Genomic DNA, 25,145 nt, shown 5'->3' on the forward strand with positions numbered 1-25,145 from the left:
AAAAGGAGAGTATTTTAAAACCAGTTCAAAAAGTTCACAAACTTTGACGTTACCCAGTCATAAATAATTTAGCTATTCTTGCAAAAAGCAGTTGCTTCTTAAAGTATGTTCCACAATAACCTAAATCCTAATCTATGTATATTGGATCCTTTTTAAACTCAATGGCCCTCATGTATCAACCGTGCATAGACCAGAAAAGTGGGTGTACGCACATTTCCACGCAAACATCGGCATTTATCAATATGGACGTGAGCGTAGGATACGCTTTTTGAGTCAGACCACTTTTTCTTCATCTATGTAAAGAAATGGCGACATTAATTGTATACTGTTTTATAGCATTTGAGCGATAGTGCTGATGTAAACCTAAAATGCAAAATCCTCAGCTAGAGATCGTTTGTTGTCAACACCAACGCTGTTGACCGCAGCAGTTATTTCCTTCCTAACTGCTGCCTTCTGTAGTTATTTGATGCTGCTTGTAATGCTCCGAAATTAAACTCTTTCTTTTTCTACTTTCGCTGTTATTCTGTCAATTTCTACTTCAGAGAAGTTCCTCTTCTGTGCCGTAATGCGCATATCCATGTCGTAAAACCTCTTGGCGAGGCCTCTAAACTGAGAAAATATAGGGGCGTGATACGATTGTTTTCAGCCGCCGCATTTATCAATAATGGCCTGGCGTACACTGAGATTGGCGAGATACGACTGTTTGGTAAATCCCACGCGATACCTGGCGTCGGGAGGTATTTGCGCCAGAATCTTTCAGGGCCTATGAATTTGTATGCTGAATTTAGCCATGATTTTCATAGTGTATATAGTATGCAAGTGGAGAGGACTATCTGGTCAAGGAAGAAAGCTTGGGTTACTTAGCTTTAGGCTGTACAATGCATACCTTTTCACTGTAATCTACAGAGAATCTTGGTCTTTTTAAAAGTCCACTGTAAGCGGAATCTTGGTTCCTCTTCCAGTGAGAAAAACAGGAATCCCTCCTGGCTGATGATATTTAGGCTGGCAAGGACACAGGGTTTGCTAGACTGGCTGAGATCCACACTGAATTCTCCAACATTCATCAGATGATATGAAACAAACTGAATGCTTGGAGCACACTTTAATTAGTGCTCATATTATCTCCAAGTGTGGCCTTTAAAAAATGTAGATGGTGCTGTTTCTTCCCACTGTAACTTTCAGGAGAATTTTCTCTTCCTCTGTCTGAAGTGCATGCCTGACTGATTCCCTGCTGAACATTCACTCTGTTCCACTTTGTGCATGGAGGCTTCCCTGAGAAAAAAATATTCTCAAAGCCATATAAAAAGAAAATGCGATTGGGAACCTTTTTCTTGGTTGTGGCGTGACACTAATTTACTTTCCCTCACACTTCCAAGGCAATTAGCTTTGAAGCTTCTCTGAAACTATTCTTGCCCGAGTCGATAGCTAGCATGGCAAATAAGAATTTAAGCAGGTCCATTGGGCGACAGCTGATAAATATATCAAATGAGGTTACAGTGAGAAGAAGAAACCTAAAAGAATAAAGAAAATATAATTACTCCACCAGTTATGCTGGATGCCTGGCCCCTCATTACTAGCCAGTGGTAGCATGCAAATTCACTGCTGATTGCCTCTGAGTTGATGAGCACAACTGCAGTGTTATCCAAACATCTTTGGAAAAAATATGTGGAACCTTTGAAATAAATAAAACCATGTCATAACTGTTAATGTAATATTATGGCAGACATTTTGCTATGTGAAGTAGGCTACATAGCAGTATGTATCAGTGTCAACAGGACTGGCCTCACAGTACCCAACATTTGGCATACTGGTTATAAATGATGAAATACCTTGATGTAAAGGCTTTCTTATTGTTTCCTGCACCAGCCCCTCATAATACATAATGGAATTAATTAATTACCACACTGTCTTATGAGGTAATAAGAAGAGTCTGTTTTTTATTTAAATCACATTTATTGTTGCTATTATTCTTATTCTTATTCTTATTCTTATTCTTATTATTATTCTTCTTCTTCTTCTTCTTATTATTATTATTATTATTATTATTATTATTATTATTATTATTATTATTATTATTATTATTATTATTATTATTATTATTATTATTATTATTATTATTATTATTTATTTATTTTTGAATATATATAAAAAAAAATTCTAAATGTTTTTTTGTTTGTCCATCTTACTCCACACTAGGGGCAAGGCCCAGGTAGAGTCGTGATGGACTGGACAACAAGTAAATGGCTTGGAGAGAAGCTGACAAATGTATTGTAACATGTCCACTCGCCTGATATTCATCCACACAGCACATGTTATTTTTACAAAGGCGGAGGCTTGGGTTATTCAAAAAATGGTAAACCTTGTGTTGCATCTGTCCCAATTGTGGAGTGGCCAGCCCAGCGGTAAAAATCTCAGTTCTCCAGATGGCCAGTCCATTATTGTTCCTGCACCAAACAGAATGTGGCCACATTTGAGTTAAGCAATATTACACGAGAAGGTGTTCTTTATAACGTAATTTGAGCATGACAGTGATGCGGTCAGGACCGAGGTACTTGCAACTAATACAGACAAATTTAAATTTATAATCAAAATGTATACTATTAGGGCATTAATAGTCAACATTACAATTTGTTGTGACAAATAGATCACACAACAGTCATAGCCTAATTGAGTGACAAAAAATTGGGATTTTATTAAAGAAAATATTCCGCTTTATTCTACTTTCACTGTCTCTTCAACTTGTTTCAGTAACGAAAGGGATAAACCTATGAGCTAGAACAACCTATAATAAAGTTAATATGTATAATAGGAGAAAAAAACAATTCCTTTTCAGATGTATTAGCCCATTTTAAGTAATTACGTATATTATAGTTATTATAGCCCATGTTATTTTTATCATTAATTAAAAAAATAAATAAACTAAAGTTGTTGAAACAGCTGTCCGTGTTCTGTGCCATTTTCAAAACAGAAAAATAATCAAGCACATCTGTTACTGACTTTAATTCAGATGCATATGAGCAGGAAGAGTGACTCCAAAAAGTTACGTAGATTTAGTTTTTTAAGCATTTTTGTTTGTTGCATGTTGCTTCACTGTTTCCTGTTATCCATAAGTGAGGAAGCCTTAATCCGTTTCTGCCAATAAACATTTATCGTTTTTTGTTCAGTTTCTCTCATATTCTTCCAACATTCAACCAAACCAATCAAAATGAATAACAAACGGATACATTTTAAGTCAATATTTCAGCCACTTCTTATTTCACCTTTGGAAGTTGTGATACAATGTTGCCATGGAAATGGTGGAGTAATATTTTTAGAGAGGACTCACGCATGCTCTCTGTGCTGTTATGCTGATTTGAACACCTTCTAAATGTCCTCTTTACCAATCAGATTGTCAAACCACACACACACGCACACACACACGCACACGCACACACACACACACACCCACAGTTATGTGCTGCATTTAAATAAACAACACCTTCTTAATACCTTTTTATTTCTAACTTGAAATGTTAATGATGTGTCCAAAACCATGTCATATTTACCATTTTGTGCACTACATATTATTTCTGCTGTTTTATTTAGACTTCATTGGAATTGTGTGAAATCTATCCGCCATGCAGCATCCTCATACATTAAAAAGCAGTTTTCGTGGTGCAATGCATCACATTTCGTAGATGTGAGAATGTTTTATATTGAATCAATTATTTGTGTTTGAAATCTCAATTATTAATCTCAAAACTGCTCATTAATTGTATAATGTGTAGGGACTCATACATGATTTTGTACACAGGGCCTTTGGATTGGAGAATGTTTGTGTAACCATCTTTCTGACAATATAAGAGCTCTAGTGATACTGCCCCTAATCCTACAGCCTCCCCTCAGTTAGCATGCCCGCTGTGCACTAGGCTGTTATCCTATAAAATGTCTTCTCAACCAGTTTAGAGGAACAGCAGCAGCTCACCTTTAAGGTCCAGATATCTGACCTGATCAGCTTCCATTTAAAAATCATATTATTTCAGCATCTCACCAAAGCCCAACACCATACAAGTTCTGAAAGAGAAGTCTTAAGTCAATTAAGCTTTCTTTGAATCTGGCCGGATATGTCACAGTCCCAGAATGACTTCCCCCTGGTTTTGCAGCATTATTAAGGGGAGTGTGTGTATTCAACAGTGACCCTTTTTTCTTTATGGAGCCATATGCTTCTACTGAAGACAATAACTGTAAACTGGAGAGAAATATAATTCAAGAGGATTGAATTGGAATTAAATAGCCTAGTCCCCATTTTCAATTGAAAATATGATAATATCAGTAAATGAATGGTGTGCTCATATGAGAGGGAAGGATGTGGTTGTAATTCAATGACAATCAGTTGATGAAAAGGATCTGGCTGTCAGAAAATGAATAAAAAATGAATTCCAAGAATAAGGAAAAGCTCAATTGTAATTGATGAATGCACTGCTCTCTAGAAAAAAATGACTGGCTTAACACTGATTATCTCTCCTAATATTCACATGCTGATTCATGTGGGGAAACATCTATACAAAACAGACACAGAACTCCTTGGGTGAACATCCTGTACACAAATTAAGCGTACACATAATTAAAACATTTATTGCAGTAGCTGTATACCTGTAGAGTAGTAACAAGGATTAACTGTTTAAGTCTATCTGTGAAACATACTGCGGTAAGCAAATCACTCCATCCCACTTAACTTCTTTATATTGTGACATAAATATGAAAGTGCTTTACAAATTGAATGTTTCCTTGATGCACAAATCAACTCTATTCCAACAAAAGAAAATGACACAAAAATGTTTTTCTTTTAAGTTACTATATGTTTTAGCATGCTATTCCATTGTGTAATTTGCCTTCCATGCTGTGGAATAAAACAAACCTTTTCAGACAGTGGAATTACAGATAATCCTTCATTGTTGACCGTATCTGCACATGCCCTTGTGATTTTCTTCAGTACCACAGACTTGATTTAGTACTTTAATACATGTGTGTTTATGTCTCTAACATTCAATGCATAAGGCATTTGATTATCAGGCAGGACACTGTGTGTAGCCAACATGTTCTGGTCATCTAAAAAAAACACAAATCACTATTTGAAGAAACATCATGAAGGCACAGTGATTAAAGTGTTATCTTAACTGTGTTTTTCTTACATATGGAAAATCATAGTCAGTGGAAATAATAGATATATATATACATTATGTCAATAAGTTGCAGGTACTACTGAGAGGTTGTACAAGTAATACAAGTAATAAGATCAACGTTAGATAAAACATTTAGCCATTTACAAATATATTGCTATTTAATTGTACTGAACACGTTTTAAAATCAGTTTATAGAGAGCTTTCTGAGCTTTTCATTTTCTATAATGCACATATTGAGCACTGACATCCTTCATACAAAATGTTTTGTTTAACAAAAAATGTTTTCCTGTGGTTTTGCAGTACTTCAATAAAATCGTTATGAAATATGAGCAACATTGAGTATATTAAGGGATGGGAGTTTGTTTTGAAATCAACCATAGGGTTTTAAAGAACTTAGTAAATGTGTTCTTGTTATACAATATGCCACATTATATATCTTTGTCCAGCTGGAATCCCACATCCTGATCACAAGCCATTATGATGACAACAGCATTGAACTGTCATATTTACTGTGGTTATTAGAAGTACATGATAGTGGTTAATAAGTCTTATTTACAAACACACAGACAGACAATGACAGAATAAGCAAGTGTCCACCAACAGTGGTATTAGATCAACACTATCTGAAATGCAATAACATCTTCTCTGATTGTTTCCATTAATATAGTCCTGAACAATTCAATAACAACCACACCACAAATATTTGTATATACTGGTCAGCCATGACATTTTTTTTTTCTTGTCATTTTTCATTTTCTCCATTTTATGCATGTCCTTCCTCCAAATCACACACGACGTGCACAGAAAAATGGAGAAGAAATCCATTGAGTTTCATTTTTAAAAAAAGGTCTCTTCTAGAGCGATAGTAAAGTTGAATTGTAGAGAACACAGCATAAGCACTATAGTTGTGTGGCCTACACAGTACATGTGGGTATCACACTGCAAAAGCATCAACTTAATTTGGAAAAGATGAAACACAAAAGAAAACAGGAGGAGGGGGGGCTGCTTCGTCTGTTTTCTTTGTCCAGATATCAGGACGTCTTTACAGCACAGAAGCAAAGTCCTTCTTATAGCTGCTGGTCCTTGGGGCTATCTGGGCAGGTGGCTGGCTGGCAGGACTTCAGACTAACCAGTGGAATATCAGCCATGCCACTGTTGGTGAAGTGTCCCTCTCCGCTCCCAAACTGCTTCCTGTCACCAAAAGGATCCGACCGCCCACTCTCATTTTTCCAGGTTCTGGTCAGAGTATGACCATTGAGAAGTTTGTCCTTGGGACCCCACTCCCTCTGAGTGCCAAAGCTGGAAACAGGTGACTTGGGCTGTTGGTATGTTCCCAATGTTGGGGGCATCCAGCAGTTATCTGAATGTCCCAGGACTAGGCATTCTTGTGTGCACATCTCTGTAGCTTCCACTAGGCCACGAGGTCCAAGGGGGCCATCTAAAGAAGAAGAAGGAAAAAGAAAACTGTTAAAATATATATTGAGATCAGTGGTAGTAACTACATCCAACATTACCTGTTTGTTACACTCTTACACATGATGACAGGGAATAACACTGAATCTGATATGCATGCCTGTAGTACAATGAAAAAAGATACAATTGTATCTGTACTACTTGGAGCCATTGACTGAATAAAAAAAAAGCACAAAATGTTTTAAATAGTTGACTCCCCGAAACTGCTACAATGATAGAATGAAAACTGGTCACTCATACAGTATGATTTACTTGGATGTCAATCGCTAACACAATCTTTTGTCCCAATCTAGTGGACACTTCAGATATTTCAGGATGTTCTGTAGAGCGAAAGGGGGTCTTAACCAGTATTAGAACTGTATACCTTGTATATGGCCAAAGGAGTTAAAAGCGCAAACCAAAATATTTTCCAAACCACCATGCACAGTGTTGCCTGTCAGTGTTATTTTTGTCTAAACCTAACTACATGTAAGACTGACTACACAAACACCAGTCTCTGGTGTCCAAGTCGTTACTGTAAGATGACCAACATTCACCTAACCTTCATTGTATGACTTTGTATTTGGTAAAAACGTGAACATGATCAAAGCAGCAATTATATTTTCTTTCAAATGTATTGGTAAGACACATGAGTAGCATGTTTTTTTAGGAACAGACATTTCAAATTATACAGTGTTTGGCAACTGCCCAAATCCCTTTAGAGACACACTTTTGATATGCCAGCCAAACAATCTGAACTGGCATCAGCCGGTTTCAGTGCTCATTGACGCTTTCCAGCTTACATACAGTATGCGGGACAGGTCATGTGTGAGCTGAGAAAGCTGGATTCATCGAAAAACTGAATGAGCTGCGCTGACAGGGGCAGGAGAGCATATGGGAGTTGTGGATATTGAGGAGGATATAAAGGATGAATGATTTGTCTATGAGCACTCTCATTTGAGTCTCTAGAGAAACATGAGTGTCTACATAATGCACTGTAAATAGACTGTAGCGTTATAAGAGATGGCACTATATTCCGGTTATGTTGGCGGACATTAGAAAAGTAACCAAGCAACCCAAACAAGCCCACACTTTCATTATAAACTGTATGTGTATTTCTTCTTTGGCTATTGTATCTAAAAAAAAAATCTGTAATTATCAACATATTTTTAGATACAGTTTGGAAATGTATTATTTTGACAACCCAAATGTTAGTAGGAAGGCTGTTCCAGAGCTTTGAGATGGTCGCGACTCGAGGTCTCTATAAAGGACGGATGTTACTCTCTTCAGAAGAATTTATTTCACAGTAAAAAAAAAAATCCTACAACTTTCCCCAAAACCTAGAATTACAGAGAAAATGTTCAAGATCAATTTGCATTACAATTATCAGTGGGACTCTCCTCACAAAGTCATTGCTACCATCTGGCTGCTCTTCCAATGGAGTCGTTTTTTTAGGTGGTATTTTTTTTTTATTCTGATTTGATAGAAACAACATACCATATGCATAATACATGAAATATGATGCACTTCTACTATTTGAAGAACTCTTGTCCTTTGAGTTGAGTTGTATTTTCCATTTTCAAAGAAGCAGCCAATTCTCTCTGTGTTTGTATCAAGCTTCAAAGAGTAATGAATTCATGTGTTTGTGTCCTAAAAAAGAAAATGATAAAATGTTTGTCCTGATTTGTGCCTTTGCTTCACAAACATCTATTTGGCCATTGGGTAGGTATTGCAGTAGACTTTATGACTTATGCCTTTATATACTGTTTATGTTCCAGTTTATTTACACTTATTTACAGACAATTACAGAGTATAATGTTAGGGCTAAGCTTGTACAACATTTTTAAAGATGCAATGTAATGTTCCCAAGGGTGTCATATTGTATCATATTGTATCATATATCATATTGTATGAAATGTAAAGCCCACTGAGACAAATGTGTTTGTGATTTTGGGCTATACAAATAAAACTGATTTGATTTGAATGAACAGCTTTCCACTGTATCAGCTGATTGTTTTGGTAGCACATCTTTGAAGTTCAGCTGAAAACCTTGCTTTGTTGCCATGCAGTGATTGTTGTCAATGCAAACACATTATAGTGTGTACTATTGTGATTAAAACACATGTTGCTCAACGTACACACATGTATGGTGGCCTCAAGGCTTTGTCTGGTGTTAAACACTGATGCAAGACTAAACAAAAACTGTTAACTAAATGCATTTGGGTTTTGAGTTGTGTCAAGTTATCCATCATAAGCATTGCAAATATCATCTGCACAATAGCAAAAATGTAAATGTTTTCAAAGTGACCATGGTATTTTACCCATTGGTTAATTTGCAGTGTTTTTAATGACAGGGGCTTTGTGGGTCATTCATATGTGAGACAATATGAATTGATGTAGGTTTAGTTTAACAAGACTGTGTCCTCATATTCCACATAAGCACTGCTTCTTTAACACCGAGTTCTCGCCTTGAAGGAACATTCTGATATACGACGTGAAGAAAGCTTGGGGCCCCGAGGAGAGAGTCAGTCACTCTTCTGAATGAATGTGGAGTCCATCACAATAACAGCTGCCCATAATTGGCATGTGAGGAGTCTAACCAAGACACACATTATCATAGTTGCATGAAGAACCACAGAGAGCAATAATGCATGGCACCCGAGAGACGGAAAGATGAATTCTTCAAATGAGATTGTAGACGAGTGAGTAGACATCTGGGGAGCCGTTAAGGAAGAGAGACGGAAGAAAGGACTGAGCACATACTGTAGCCTACGTGGTGTGCAGAGTTAAGCAGAGGACCTATTTAAAGACCTGCCAATTATGTGACTTTTAGCTTTGTTTGTATTGTTTGGTAAATATGATGGTGCTATATAATGTCATATAAGTAATTTCTTCTAAAGTTGTATCAGGGGGGGGGCTTAAAAAATGACTCACCCTCATCCCCCTTAATCTGTGTGTGGTATAAGCAATCGTCTATTGATTACAGCAGTATTAGATGACTGTACTGTTTATCTTAATTTTTTTGTAACACAGGCAGAGCCAGTTATTAATCAAGGGCAATTTGTGCTCCGCTATTCCCTTTGTGTAATAAACATGATAATTTGCATGTAGATGGGAACAATCAGTGGCCCGAGTGGGCAGCAGGGGATGATCTGAATCAGACATTTTATTTTCTAATCTTTGCATATCTACTGTGTGAGACCATACAGAGACAAAGCCTGACTGAAAGACAACTTGAGTTATAATGCTGTGTAAAGCATCTACTGTATATGTGTTGTGTGTTCAGTCTAAATACATTTCTCCTCACTGAGACAAATCCTAATTTTCATCTTTTGTCTTTTTTATCATCTCGAGTGTTAAAGGCTGTGATTGAATCTGACTTTAATAGACGGCAATTTACCATCAAGGCTTAGCAGCTTGCTTTTCTGATTATCTATGCCCAAGAATAATCGCGTTTGCCTCATTACACCCTGACTTCCCACTCTATAATCAGTGACATTTCACGTAATGTTTCAGCATTGTGAATAGGTTGGTGATTGAAAATATTTTCAGTGACACTGAATCACATACAAATTGTGTCCATTCACTATTTGCATGTACAGTAACATAGTTCTACATGCAAATATTATCAAGAATCTGTCACTGCTGAAAACCCTTTGGCTTATAAAAGCCCAGAGGGTGTCAAGTGTCAACCTGCTACCCATGCCAACATCTTGAAGAGCTGTGGACAGTTGATAAGACCATGACACGATGGCAGATAAGAGGCTGCTGGGTATGTGTACTTTATTGTACTGCTGCTCAACACACACAAACGTGTAGTTTCCATCTGGAAATATAGAAAGTGGACTCTTTCAATAGATATTGGCATGTGTTGCTTTGCACTGGACTGGGACGGGGTGAGACGGTGAACACCATTGTCAGTGTTACTGTAAAAACTAAAAATAATTGCAGTCTAAAATGAATTATTGCTTGGGGAAAATGATTTAAAATAAAATAATTACTGTAAATAAAGAAAGTCGACTCGTTCATGACTTTTGCACGTCGCTTGTATATGCTACTACAATAATTTGAGGAACATGCCCTTGAATTTGAGTCCAGCCAGCTTGATGTCACCTAAACTTGCTGCAAACATAGGTCTGTATATTAGATAGATAGATAGATAGATAGATAGATAGATAGATAGATAGATAGATAGATAGATAGATAGATAGATAGATAGATAGATAGATAGATAGATAGATAGATAGATAGATAGATAGATAGATAGATAGATAGATAGATAGATAGATAGATAGATAGATAGATAGATAGATAGATAGATAGATAGATAGATAGATAGATAAATAGATAGATAGATAGATAGATAGATAGATAGATAGATAGATAGATAGATAGATAGATAGATAGATAGATAGATAGATAGATAGATAAACATGTCTTTCATTTTCATCTAGACAAAGCAAATGTACTCTTAGTTCTTATCAAATTAATTTGACAGTGTTGAGTGCTACTTGATACGTGCATAGTTTGTTGCTCATGGATACAATGCTCAAGAATTCAAGTTTTTCCTGTGCAAACACACACAAACGCCACACACAAGAAAATAGCCGGTAGCTGATATTTAGTGCAGAACCCCTGGGTGCTTTAAATAACATTGAGGCACAGGTGTTGAGGAATGCAAGGGATTCAGAACTGTGTCAGACGGTTCTGGTTTTTGCTTACAGCGCTGCGCAAAAGGCTGCAGATGTCCACAGAGACGGATAACTTAAAGACAAAGAAACCATTAGATTGCCGCCTGATACAGTGTCATTAGGATGTGCTGAGGGGCTGCTCTGTTTAATTCTGCCGAAGCTGCTGAAAAAGAATGGTAGCCACAAGCAAAAGTTGTTTAACGACGGACAATTTGACCGAACCACACTCACATGTCTCTCTTTTCAGTCCGCCTACTCAGCATCAAGAGATCACAGAGGTTACAGAGGAGGAGGGAATCATCTTCGTTTTTTGGCCAGAGGTTGTTTGCAACTATGAGGGAGTATTGTTGTTTGAGTCTGCCGGCTATTACTAATGAGATAACGTTTGGCTAATTAATTGGATGCACACTATCAGTACTGATGTGCCAGTCCCCCACCAACAACCTACAGCCTTCAGAATGGCAAGGGGGAACGGGTGAAGAGGGAGTGAGAGTGATTGAGTGTGGGGGTTTTAGTGTCCATAGGGCTTGTTTATTTATCCATGCTGTTAAGCATGCCCAGATGTTGTTATTTGGGGATGAATGAGGCTTTGTTTTGGTCCAGCGTGGAGGCTCAAAGTGCCACACAGCTGTCTCCAGCGGCCGACCAAAAACCCACAAGATACGTCTGGCAGATGAATTCCCTATGCTTTAAATCTGCTATGGGTCTATCTTTGACCCTTTCATCTTGCACTACAAAACATGCATACAAACACATGGCACCAATCCATCATACACCAAAGCATATAATGATATACAGTGTTATAAACATAGCTTTTATTCATAAACATCCACCACACACCAAGAGCACATATACAGTAAATGGCTTGGGGGAAATGTGTGAGTGGTGATTGGTGTCCAACAAGGCATAGAATTACAGCTCCGCACAGCTCTTTGCAGCACATTTTAAAACAGGTCCTGTGATCTACAGTAAAGGCTATCTGGGGTCGAATAGATACGATAGTGAGCAGAGCAGAAGAGAGCTGTATGCATCCTCAGGAGAATGCTAGTCTGGCTGATGGATCCTTTCTAGTGCTCCCTTTGAGAGCAGGCTGCAGCATCTCACGAGATGAGATGAAGGGCAGGATGAAGTCTAATAAGAAGACAAAGCTTGGAAGCCGAATGGAAGGTTGTTCAGACGGATAGAGCAGACAAGCGATCAGATGGAAGAGAAAAGCAAAAGGGAAAAGCAAAGTGGGGCTGAAATCATTTACATAATTTCCATGATCAATGATAAATATTATTGGCTTGGACCTGGCTTTAAACTATTCTCAGATCAATTTTTTATTGGAATGTTCAACAAGAGGCACTCTCTATTAGAACCCTTTATTTTCCCTGTAAAAAGTATTTTTTACAGGAGAAATATAGGAAAAAGTTTCCTATACCAATTAAAATATACACCTACTGTGTATGCCGTATTTTACTACTGGAAGTCCAAATCGGTCCAAAAATGTAACACACATATTCCCTTGACTCTTTATTCAATTACTACTTTGTGGAAGCATCTTTCAGCATGTATTGTTGATATTGTTTTAGTTTTTCTCTTATATTCGCACTATTTGTGATTTAATAAACATTTTGAAACAGTAAAAGATTCAATAGTGCAGCCTGTTGCCACACAGCCAATAACGCTTTTAAACGGCACGTGCTATGATATCCCATTTAGCTTCTTGATACATTTGGAAAAAAGCATTCCCATGATATTCACAATAGTTTATTTATTCTAAATCACTTATGTTGCCGTCTCGAGTCTAATTTACAGATTCAATCTCGTAGCCACAATATCACACAGTGTAACATAACAGTGTATTTAAAGTGTGGAGCGGCCATATAAAATCGAAACATATTTCCCCGGCTTTCTTTTCCTTTACCCACAGTGCTCTCTTCACTCAGTTTCTTCCCTCACAACTTCTCTGCACCACTCTGGGGGTTAACTTCACATCCACTATAAGAGGAATATTCTATCAAAGTTGTCAGATTTTAGTAAAGTAACATTAAAAATGTAACCGTTCTTTCAGGAGTCCCAAGTATTTATTTTTTCAAACCCTAAACCCGATCTTGATGTTTGCCCTATATGATCGGGTTATGATTATTCATTTATAGTGCTGTTGCTATTTTGTGGCACTAAGATGCATACGTCCAGACAACAAGGCTGTATTCTCAGAAGCATTACCTAGTTCAAACTCTACATATTTGATACTTAAGTTCATTACCGATGCCAGTAGGAATGGCATGAATCCTAATCTTCCAAGTTTTCCATTGTTTTAAAACCATCTGGCCTCTCATGCTCATGGGGTTTGCACTGACTCCGACATTAGAGAAAAGGCCACAGAGTCTGTGAATCACAGAGTCCGGGATTGCTGCAGAGTAATAGCACAGGGTTGCTCCAAAAGACTCTGACCTTTCATGCTCATCTTCTACTGTAAAACCCTGCATTTAATTTGCGGTTCTGGGTCATGCCACCACCACAGGTCCTTAGGTGACTCCTGCCTTTTAGACTGTGGCAGTGAGGAGGTGGGGAGATTGGTGCTGGAGAATTTTGTCAGTTGCAGTTGAAGCAAGTACCATCAGCTAAACTGCTATAGGAAGAACAAACTTGCAATATTAAAGGTACAAATACATTTTTTATGTATTTTACCCTAATCCAAAAGTCCTACAGTAATACTAAATTTTTGCCAAATATAACCAAGATTGTTGTCCTGCTAAACATTTATACAGTATATTTTCCATCCATGATACATGTGCATAGAACACATTGTATAAACCTAAATTAAAATGTGCAAGAGCTGAGTATACCCCTAACTACAGCTTTTCTTTGATGCTCCTTAAACATATTTTGAGTAACACATCTCATAGATTGTTTTGCACTATTTCTCTGAAAAGATAAGTGTGATTACGTAGCTGATGTAGCAGGAATATTGGGAAATGATTTGAATATACTCCCGCATAAAAATCAATACTAAAGTTCAAATGTAATTTAACCATTAAAGGCCGGCATGTCAATAGTGTGGTGCACCAAACAAAGGTTTCTCAAATGGAGCAGTGACGCACATTGACATTTCACACCTAATCAAAATGCACTGCATTTAGAAATAGTTTAGCGTTTTAATTGAGCTCAGTGGGGAGATTTCGACAGCTGCAGTGCCTAGAGCTAACAAACAGAGTAACCAAAATGGATCAGGCTTTACACAGCCCATAACAATCCATCAAGAAGGCTTTGAACTACTCCAATCAAGGTATCAGCTTCCAGCATACCTACTTGTGATGGTTAAATATGTAGAATTTGTTTCAGGGAGACAGAAAATAAACTAAAAGTGTGAGAATAACGGAAATGTGGTGATGCCGCAGTTGTAGGCGTGCCTACATTTTCAAATGAAGAAAGAAACTGTACTGTGTTGATAAAATGGAGAAATGGGGCAAAGTAGGGCAGATTAGACCGTTCTCATGGGGGCCTGGCACTCTGGGGAGACCAGAACGCTGTCCTTTGTGGTCGTGTGCTAGGAGAAAAAGGTTGAAAGAGTGAGCTAGATTAACAAACTGGCGAAAAGCTCTTTTCTCGCTTATAACCGGCATTAAAGGCGATGTTGGGGGACACAATTAAACTCCATTGTAGAAAAGACCTTCAATTCCAATGCCTTTGCATCCAAACCTATGCCTACAGCTATTAGACATAATTCTCTAGGAGGCAAAACTCCAATCTAAGACAACTAGGGAAGAATAGAGGCAATGTATTCAATGTTCTACACAATATAAACTGAACAAACCACCATGGAGTGTCCTTAAACTTATAACATGTCAGCCCATCACTGTAATGTTTTATTCTAGATTTGTGGCAGAATGTTCCTGTACATTTTCTGCTCGAGTCTGTGCATTCGGATAATGCAGTTGAATTGTAAACATAATGCATACACATTTTTGCATACTCTTATTTTCCTAGGTGGTAAGTCTGTCCTGGAGTATGTGTAAAGAGGAATACAAATCATCAAGATCTATACATTTTATATGTTTTATGTTTTTTTTAAATTATTAATATTTATTAAGATATAAACGCTACTTTGCATTTTTAGACTTACCATAGAACTGTATTATACAAAATCACAGTCATAAAAGCTGCTTCAAATATAAAAGTTGAAGACAATAATTCTAGTAGACTTGTCTGAAAGACTGTTTTGACAGCACTACCATCTCTGATACAAGTAAAACATCTGACATTCAGACCTTCAGTTTGATTGTTATCTGTGCTGCCATCATTATGTTGTCAACACCCATCCAGCCAGCCAGCCGGACATCCAGTGTTACTATCTATCTATTAAACAATCCATAAAGGACACAAAGCAGTGATTCCATAACTGCGGCTGTATAACCTGTGCAGTGGTTGTGTCAGTGGAGGCAGATCCCAAATATGCAAGCACCACAGCTTATTGTCTGCATATTGAGATAAGTATATTACTAATGCTGGAACGTCAATATTCTGATTCCTCGAGTTGGGACAAAGGAACAGTCAGTGACACGACCTTATTCATTTTAATATGGTATCATGTATACATATATCATAATTGAATTTTAGAAATGAGCAAAATGAATATACTTCAACAAAGATACAGACCTTTTCTTTGTGTTTGTAATTCATGTTTGTCTTTTTATATCTGCAAGGCGGGAAAATACAGATTTCAGAAAACACATTGTTCATTGCTGTTTTACACAGCTCAGTGCGAGTGCTCAGTCCCCATGACAACAATAGCCATGTAAAAGTGATTTCTTCTCCCCCTTTTAATCTTCCACTGCATTAGACTCAGCCACTGACCTTGTAATCTAATTTCTGTTCTAAGTCAGTGGGTATGCCTGCTCATCTCAACACTGGATCGAATACATTTCTGGTCAAAGACCCTTAGTAGTACTGATGATAAAAATGAGACGTGCGAAAGCCAATTCACATGTTACACTTTCCCCTTATTTATTGTTCTGTTTATAACAATAATGACATTCATATAATAATGTATGCTATATTGTTTTGCTCATACTCCATCAGACGAGTGAAGAGTTGGAGCAGTCGGTTTTGATAAATGTCTCGGGACCAGGAATTTCTATGCCAAATGTCATGTTGAGGCCTGGCAACATGTCTCTAATGTGGTAGAAAAAAAAAAAAAAAACACAGGTCAACACCCATAGCTGCTATGGTGACATTTGAGAGATGAGGATTTCAAATTAAATACAGCAGTAATATTTTCATCCATGTGAGCTTGCTGTGGCTGTGATGTGGAAAATAATTTTACAGATACAGATAATGATTGTGTTGACCTCATAAGACAGTAACACTGCACCATGACCACAATTTACTTATTCCTATAGATACGAGACACCAGGAAATCCAACCATCTAAATGAGAGAAAGTAATGACTGCATGCATCCACGTTGCTCAATGGTTCGGTCCAATTGCTTTAACGGGGGTGGCAATATTACACTGTGTGTTCATGTTTTTATGTGTGATCGGGTTCTTTGGGGTATGCATTGAGTATTGATTTCAATCTATAAGGAATGAGAAGACAATAAATTGTCACTGGGGCCTCAGCATTACCTTAATGTTCAATTGTGTTCCTTGGAAACCATAACAACCTTGAAACATTTACGCATTACAAAATTTATTTTTTGGAAGTACAGTGAGTCACTTTTTAAAATTATTACAGTTTCTTAATTGATTGTAAATGTACCTGAAATAGACAAATACATATCAATACATTGATTTATCATTTCTAATCTAGATATAGTATTTTGGTTCCTTTGCGCCATTGTAAATTGTATTCAACCTCGTTATTTCTTATCAATTAATAAGTTCATCTTGTCGCTCTTTCTCTTGATAATTGGGCTCAATAAAAATGTCCCAGCATCATCAAATAACATGTGTGGTAAATGCCATGACTGCTGGATTCAGATTTGTATAATCATAGCAGGTAAATTATGAAAATTTAAAATATTATACAGTAGGCCTATATAGTATAAAGTATGTAAAAAAACAAATGTAAAGGTTATGTTCATAGTAAATAATACAAATGACAGATGCCGTCATACACTTCCAGTATAAGATGTGGCTTGAATCTGTCTCTGATGTCACAGCAACACTCTGTATGACTGTCTACCTCCACTGCATTGTGCTATAGTATTACACTGCTTTTATTATTAACACCAAATGCTTCAAGTAAAAATGGCTAAACTGCTCATGTAAATTAGTTGCAAGTTAAAACATAACAATATGGGGTTAACCGTTGTGTCTCACCGCTGTGCTGTGGAGTTTGGAATATATTGAAGACTAAATGTGTATTGCTTCACACAGTTAGTATACAACATTAACACTGATGACCTCTATTTCTGTAAAAAAAACATATAAATGATTGATTGCAAATGTTTTCGTTTGCAAAGATATCTGTTGAAGTCTATTCAAATATTACTAGAAATCCACTTCTATTCCAGTTCAAACAGGCAATATTTGAATATACATACTTCCTTCTCATGATATTACTTGTTGTGCTGTACTGTAATACATTTAATTTCTTATAATATACCAATAACATTCATTCCCGCAATAAAGTTTATTATTTCTAATTCCCTATTTTTCTTTCTTCTTCCTTTTATTATTAGTATTTCCTATAATGAGATGCAATAAGATGGTCATTCTAAAATAAATAAGAAATAAATAAAAAATACAAGTATGATTTTTAAATTGTTTTATGATTTTGGGATGTTTAGTAGATGTACCCTTTTTTCTACATGCCCTTCTTCAGGAGCCACTCAACATAGCTCAACAAAGCCTCAGAGAGCTGTGTCTGAATGAGCAACAAGGGCAAGTAAATAGCCCGTAGCAGTAAGCAACAACAGTATAACAGTTATGGAGCCAGGCATGCTTTATTTTGAGTACTTTTCTGGCATGTGCTGTTCCAGTAAAGCCCACGCAAACACACACACACACACACACACGCACACACACACACACACACACACACACACACACACACACACACACACACACACACACGCGCACACACACACACACACACACACACACACACACACACACACACGCGCACACACACACACACACACACACACAGCTATAAACACAAGACATTAGCATAGGAAGGGGGTGCAGCAGGTACAAATAACTGTTTACCAGCAGAATAAGAGCAACAGGATACAAAATTAGAGTGTGAGAAGTCGGAGAAAGAAAGAGTGTAACAACTGAGAGACATATAGGTGCTACAGTGAAGTAGTGACAGAGAAACATATATTACCTGGAGCCTGAAGGAATTTGATAATAAAACAGAACCTGGTTAATCCCCCGAGAGCTCTGTAATTGCAATGTTGAGGTACATCTCCTCTCTGTTAATAATTGTAATTTCAGAGCATGCTCTGCCTAAATATACATGTATTCATAATTACCTGAGGGAAAGGACAGCGCTGTACTGTCTATTAAAAGTGCACTTAATTAAATGAATAAGGTATGCTCAAAAAAACAGGGTTGGTAATGCATTGATTGTGTACAAAAATACACGTTGCAATATATAGAAGGGTATTAAGAGGTATTGTTCTTCTTTCTTTCTGTGTTTTGAGGTCATCAATGTGATTATGCAAAGGCCTAGTACATCCTCTTCACATAATGTTTGGTGGATGACGGAGCAAGGATGCAAAACTGCTGCAGAGTCGTTAAGCAAAGCACACGCAACCAGTGGAATACCCTCTAGTCGAAGCAAAATGTGTTGCAGTTTAACTTTTTTCTCTTCTGGATAATAAAGAGCATATTCGCAAATAAAAAAATGTACATGTCTATATCTCATTATTTGTGTTTGCCCAAATTCCTATTCAGATTAGGGCTAATCCCTACAGTGAAGGAAGCAAATGTGTCAGGATGTATATGGTGTTCATGCCAGGGTTCGAAAGTGTCATCACCTCCTCTCCAACACTGAGAACATCCTCACTCGGCTGCAGTGGTGTCGAGGTGTTAATTGAAATAGCAATTACATATTCAAGATCACATGGATTGATGAGAAAAGGGTGCACTCAGTGCTGCAGTATAGTAGAGACCGTGCAGTTGTTCAACAAATGTTCTAAATGTGGTTTAAATCACAAGCAACACATCCATCGGCTCAAAGTTTAGAAATGCTTTCCTAATTCTCACACACACACACACACACACACACACACACACGCACACACACACACACACACACACACACACACACACACATACAGTATTGGGAAATGATCTTGACTGCATTGATTGATATGGATCTAATGAGGGAAATCAGTGAGTCTGTTTCAGATTCATAGCACCATTGAAAATAACTGTTATTTTCAGTGCATGTGTTGCGTTTGAAAAAACACAACAGAGCAAGAGCATAAAGGAAATAAAAAAATGTAAAGAACACCGGGAGTATGGGCAAAAGCCATATGCATGAATCTGCTTTGTGCGATGGTGAATGCTCTGGGAGGAAGTGGAGGTCAGGGCCTGGCAGAGACCCCTGTTGGGTGCAGGTGGCGAATAACTTCTGTCAGCCAAGTAATTAAGTGTCCATCACATCCTTGCAGGAGGGCTGTGCAACCCAGAAGCTTGTCCAATCTCCATCTGTGTGAAGGACTGGAGCTACAATATGGCGCTACATATGATCAGTATATTTACACCAGCAAAATGTGCTAGAATACAATACGCTTTAAGTAACATGGTATATACAGTTATATTGATATGTATATTGTATTTGTCACTAAAAAGCAAATGAATAAAGTTGTAAATGAAAAATATAGGAATAACAAAAAAATATGCTAGTCATGTAAGAAAAAAAGGTGTCATTTTCCCACAGCTGTTGCTTAAAAACAGCATTTGCTATCCCCAGGTTTCTAACTGCAATAGTAATTATACAATAGTGAGAAAAAGTTTGCACTGGTGCTTGTGATTGGACAATATTTTATATTCTATACAAAAATAAATGGCTTGCTTATTTAAAAAGTCTAAAAGCCAATTCTGTCTTTGAAGTCAAAAGCTGAAATGATAAAGGGTAATAATGATAAACAGGGATATCTCTAAAATTGTTTCTGACTTTTGATAGGGTTCCTGAAAGCAAATGCCGAAAAGGAATAGAAAAACATATTCCAAAGTGAAGGTGATTTATTGCAATTCATAGATCATAGCCGGTGTGGCTGTAGCCCCAGGTTGATGTAGGCTGTAAACTGTGCTTTCGATTGCATGAAAAAGCATATCTCATTCTTTGCGTCGTGCTTTTATCGCTTATATGATGATTGGATCATAACTGGCCAAACAGTGATAAACTCACGTGACATCCACATCCAGCTGCAATGTACTACAACAGTTGTTTGACTTGCTAGGTGTTGATATGTGTGGTGGTGACTCAGTCTTAATGCCGGAACATGTGTGAAACTAATTTGTTGTTTTTGAAGATGGCAGCAATTAATCTCTCAAATGACCTGGCTAGATTAAATGAGAAGAAAGAGAGGATGCTAGGAAAATAAATGCCAGCATTAGGGAAGAAATTACAAGATGACCTTACTGAACAATGATTTATGGATTCCCTAGTCAAGCAATTACAGCAGGTGATACCTTTGAAATTTCAAACCATGGAAATTAAATTTGCTCCTTTGCAAACTGTGCACTTGTCAAGGGCATTTAAACCGTTACCCACATTGGAAGGCTCCTCCGCAGTCATTCCTCTTCCCTTGGCAAATCACTCAGCTTTCAGAGTGATAAAGCACATAGGGGTATGGACAAAATATTGGAAACACCTAGCCATACAAGAATACCAAGTCCTCCAAAGGTGATAAAGCTCAAGGACATAGTTTTCAGAGGTGCTGGAAAAGTTAGTATATCCTTAAATAATTGCTTAAAGTCCAGATGCTTACCTTCAAACAATATCTGGAAAAATAATATTGACAATTGCCCATAAGCACAACCAGCGTATTGGAAAACTGGTGGTATTCCTTTCTAATGATCGCCATTTCTGAGATTTTCATTGCACAAGTTTAGTCATCGTTGTCTGCAAGACTTCAGACAAATTCCAGCAGATGGTTCGATGCAGTTTAGTCATTTGTAAGGCATTGGATGATATAGTTTAGGACTTCTCAATATTTTCTTTGTTATTGTCACATTGCATAATATAATCTCTTATTTGTGTAACTGCTTTTGTAAATGCTTAAAGCCTTCTTATTTTCATTTAGTTTTTCATCAACAGTAGAATTCATTGTGCTGCCAGTGTATGCTCCCTTTTCAATTGTATTTGTTTTGATAAAGATGAAAAAACAACCTTGCTATTTTGAATCCTATTTGGAAGAAATCAATCAATCAAATTAATCATTACATTCCCTTAGTGGCTCTCTGAGGGATGTCTAAATGCTTGTCCTAGGTGCGAGTAAAGTATATCCTTACATTGTTGCCTACCATCTTGACTCTCCCCTTCCACTCCTGTTGTAAACAACTCACAATGTCCTGTCAGAAACTTTCTCTAACTTATTTGACGTTTTTTGAAGAAGAGGAAAAACTGTAGGATGTTGCGTTTTTCACTGGTGTTTGCTTTTGTCTTATCACTGACATTGCTGCCCAAACACACACTCCCATAAGTTGTCTACTAATGTCCCACATGTTTTAACATAAGTACATTTTATAGTTGACTTATTACCCTTCATTTTAGTCAATGTCCTCTCTGTAACCTCTTTTAGATTAATAAGTGGAAAAGCTGATAGTTGGAGGTTTCCCTTCAAAACAAAACAAAACAAAACAAACTTTTGCTATGTTACTTTGGCAAAATAAATGACATAAAATGAAAGAAAGCCTCCAGCACAAGTCGTAAGGAAAAGCGAGTACATTCTAAATGGCACTCTGTCAAAACCCATTCCTCCCATAGGCCTCTCAGTCATTGGACATTTGATGAGTAGCTTTGTCTGTTCCCCTCTCAATGTCAAAAAATCAGCAGGCACCCTGACTGTCTGATGGGGTCAAAGACCTCTGCCGCTGTGAGAGGGTGACCATGTTGAGTCGAGGACACGCTCTGTCATCACACATAGAATTACGACGGACACATTCCCCAGATACAGGTCTAACAGTTGGACCGGCGCATTGGAAAATACAATAAATGTAATTAAATGTACACAAGGTTGTACTATTCAGCTGGCAGCCAGACATATAGTGTCGTTGTTGTGTGTGTCTGCAGTTTTATTTTTATCCCACAATTGAATCCTGTGAATTCACTACAAAGGAACGCATATGAAAGGAAAGAGATGTATGGGGCATGAGCAGAAACTGTGCCAGCGGCTTCATCATTTCATTTCCTTTAGCCCATCTATAAATGGCATGCCTTTTAATCCTTTTAATTATGGATCCTCGCTACAATTACCTCAAATTAAATTACTTTGCAAACCTCAGAAGGATACATAGCTAACTGAGAAGAAGAGGATCATTCTGCCAAGGATTTAACCTCGGTTTTCTCTGTGACACATTGAGCTATCACCCCCAACCTCCTAAATCCAACTCCATATGGAACTGAAATATTGAGAATGGCTAAAAGCCCATGATATACCCATTCTGGAACCCAATCAGCCCTCCAACTCCTCCAAATCCCTTCTTTCCCAGTCCTACTCTATTTGTGGGACTGTAGAGATTACAGAGAAGGACCCTGCCTGGCAGGCATGCCACACTTAAATAATCTCTGGGTGAAATCCCAGTGTTAATGTGGGGTTTCTGGATCATGGCACTGTAGTGTGTTGCGGCGCCTCTGCGGCACGCTGGTCGCAGATGACGGGCATGCACCAGGAGGCAGAGGATGTACAGACAGAGAGAGGGAGAAGATTAGGATGAAAGGAGAGAGAGGAAGAAGAGTGATGAGCAGAGAGCGAAGAGGGAAAGGAGGACAGGAAGAGGGAAAAGAAAGAGAATGCAACAATGTGGCGTGCAGCAGTGGAACAGATGAAAAGAGGGAGCTAGGGGAGAAGGAGGGAACGGAGAGGATGAGAGAGATACCGCTGTGCAAGCGAGATAGTCCCTTGAGTGGGCCACAAGAAGCCTGCCAAGGTCTAAATGACATTACTCTGCATGTTATATACTTCATGGCCTTGGGTGGGTGTCCCACGTGCCAAGAGATGCATAAAATCCTGACTGCTATTCTTACCCTTCGCCACAGCTGACCCATAAACACACTCATCTCACACTTGAAGCGTGGCATCAAACCAAGTATGCGCTCAACACGGTAAAATGAATTAATTACTTGATGTTTCAATTGCTGCGCAATAATTGCTTTAGTCCACAGGATAACCAAGAAAGTGAGAAGATAACATATGCCAGTTAAGACGACAGCATAATTACAGGATTAGTGTACGTTTTAAAGACTTCATCTTTCACAGATACACATGGATGGGGGATGGGGAGACAGAAGGACATGGTGGAGGGAGAGAGGAGGCTTTTAAAAAGGGAGAAGTTTCTCTTCTTTAACAACAGCAGACTGGCAGACATTGTAGATGCAGGAGCACGCTACAGTATTGCTGCTTGTTAAATAACTGTGCATGCTCCTGAATAAGGCTCATTAATACAATAATCAAAAGAATAAAACACAAAAGCCCTTAAGTTCTACACTGTGCCTCCACCAATGGCACTCCATTCTTAGTGGTAACCTTGTCATTAGTTCATCACCTGGCCGTGGTACTTCCCTATGCTGCCTCTCCAGTGGAATGAACTTCCCACTCATGTCAGGACGGCGGAGTTACTCATCAAGAACAAAAACTTATCTGTTCCACAGACATTTCACATGCCCCCCTTTGCCCTGCTGAATGACACATGCCTGAGTGATATATCCTCCCACTCAACCTCCCTACAGGTGCTCTCAAAACCTCAAAAATAAAGTCATCTTCTTCTGTGACACGTGTGCTTTTTTTATTGACACATTGATGTTTCTATTCAATGCAGTGCGGTATGGTGTTCACCTATGCACTGCTTGATTGCACTTGAAATGTTTGTAATTTAGGAGAAGAAAAAAACGTACCTCTACTTCTGCCTAAAGACTGATCATTTTAAAACATTTACAGAAATACAATCGATTTTTTTTATGTTGCCGAATGCTTCAGTGTTGAAGTATGAATTGAGTCTTAAATGTTTTTTTAACTGCTGAGGACGATGGTTCAAAGGCAGAACAGTTTTATTAAAGATAAAAAAGTCAGGGGCAGAATCCTAACCAGCTGAAAGCAGGAGTAATTAATAGTAAATACTATAACATGAGGTTGTGGCAAGGCCTTTGACACTTCTAATTACATTTATTTAAAGACTTGACCTCTCTGTCACAGGGAAATTCATTAGGAAAGTGTAGCAGCCTGAATACCCAACAAAGAATGTCAAGAGTTTGTTTTATAGGAGGTGGAGGGGCTGTTGTGGACTGTTTTGTGTGGGGAGGCAGTGAGGTGAGAGAAACAATCTGTACTAGTTAATTAGCACACACAAGGGGGCATCCCCCCCTTTCATCGAATGCCACCAAAACAAGGTCTGCTGGATTAACCTATACGCATATCAGCATTTCAGCCAACGAGGCCATCAATACACCGCAGTGCAGGAGAAATTCTATTGAAGCAGGAGAATACACATTTAAAGCAGGATGATTAGCCTGATCTAGGATCAGGGAAGCTTGATATCCTGTATTAACATAATACTAGCGACATTACGGTACAATTATAACTTGACACAGGCCAATGGTACTCAGAGACGAAAGCAGAGCTTTTTTCAAAGATGCTGCAATTTTTTAAACATTTTAAATAACCTATCAATTGAA

The 25,145-nt window shown here is 37.9% G+C and overlaps 1 protein-coding gene across 1 annotated transcript in view; it reads right to left on the minus strand.

Annotated features, from left to right (window-relative positions):
* Positions 1 to 6,229: 6,229 nt before the first annotated feature.
* The window catches only part of pcdh9 (protocadherin 9), a gene marked incomplete at both ends in the record, with an annotated part of 193,109 nt that continues 174,193 nt past the window's right edge, over positions 6,230 to 25,145 (minus strand). Inside the window, one exon of the mRNA XM_080026310.1 lies at positions 6,230 to 6,600. Within this exon, the coding sequence (XP_079882436.1) occupies positions 6,230 to 6,600 (371 nt within the window). The remainder of the gene's footprint in view (positions 6,601 to 25,145) is intronic.

This window comes from Ammodytes marinus, assembly GCF_949987685.1.
Source record: "Ammodytes marinus genome assembly, chromosome: 1".
NCBI lineage: Eukaryota > Metazoa > Chordata > Actinopteri > Uranoscopiformes > Ammodytidae > Ammodytes > Ammodytes marinus.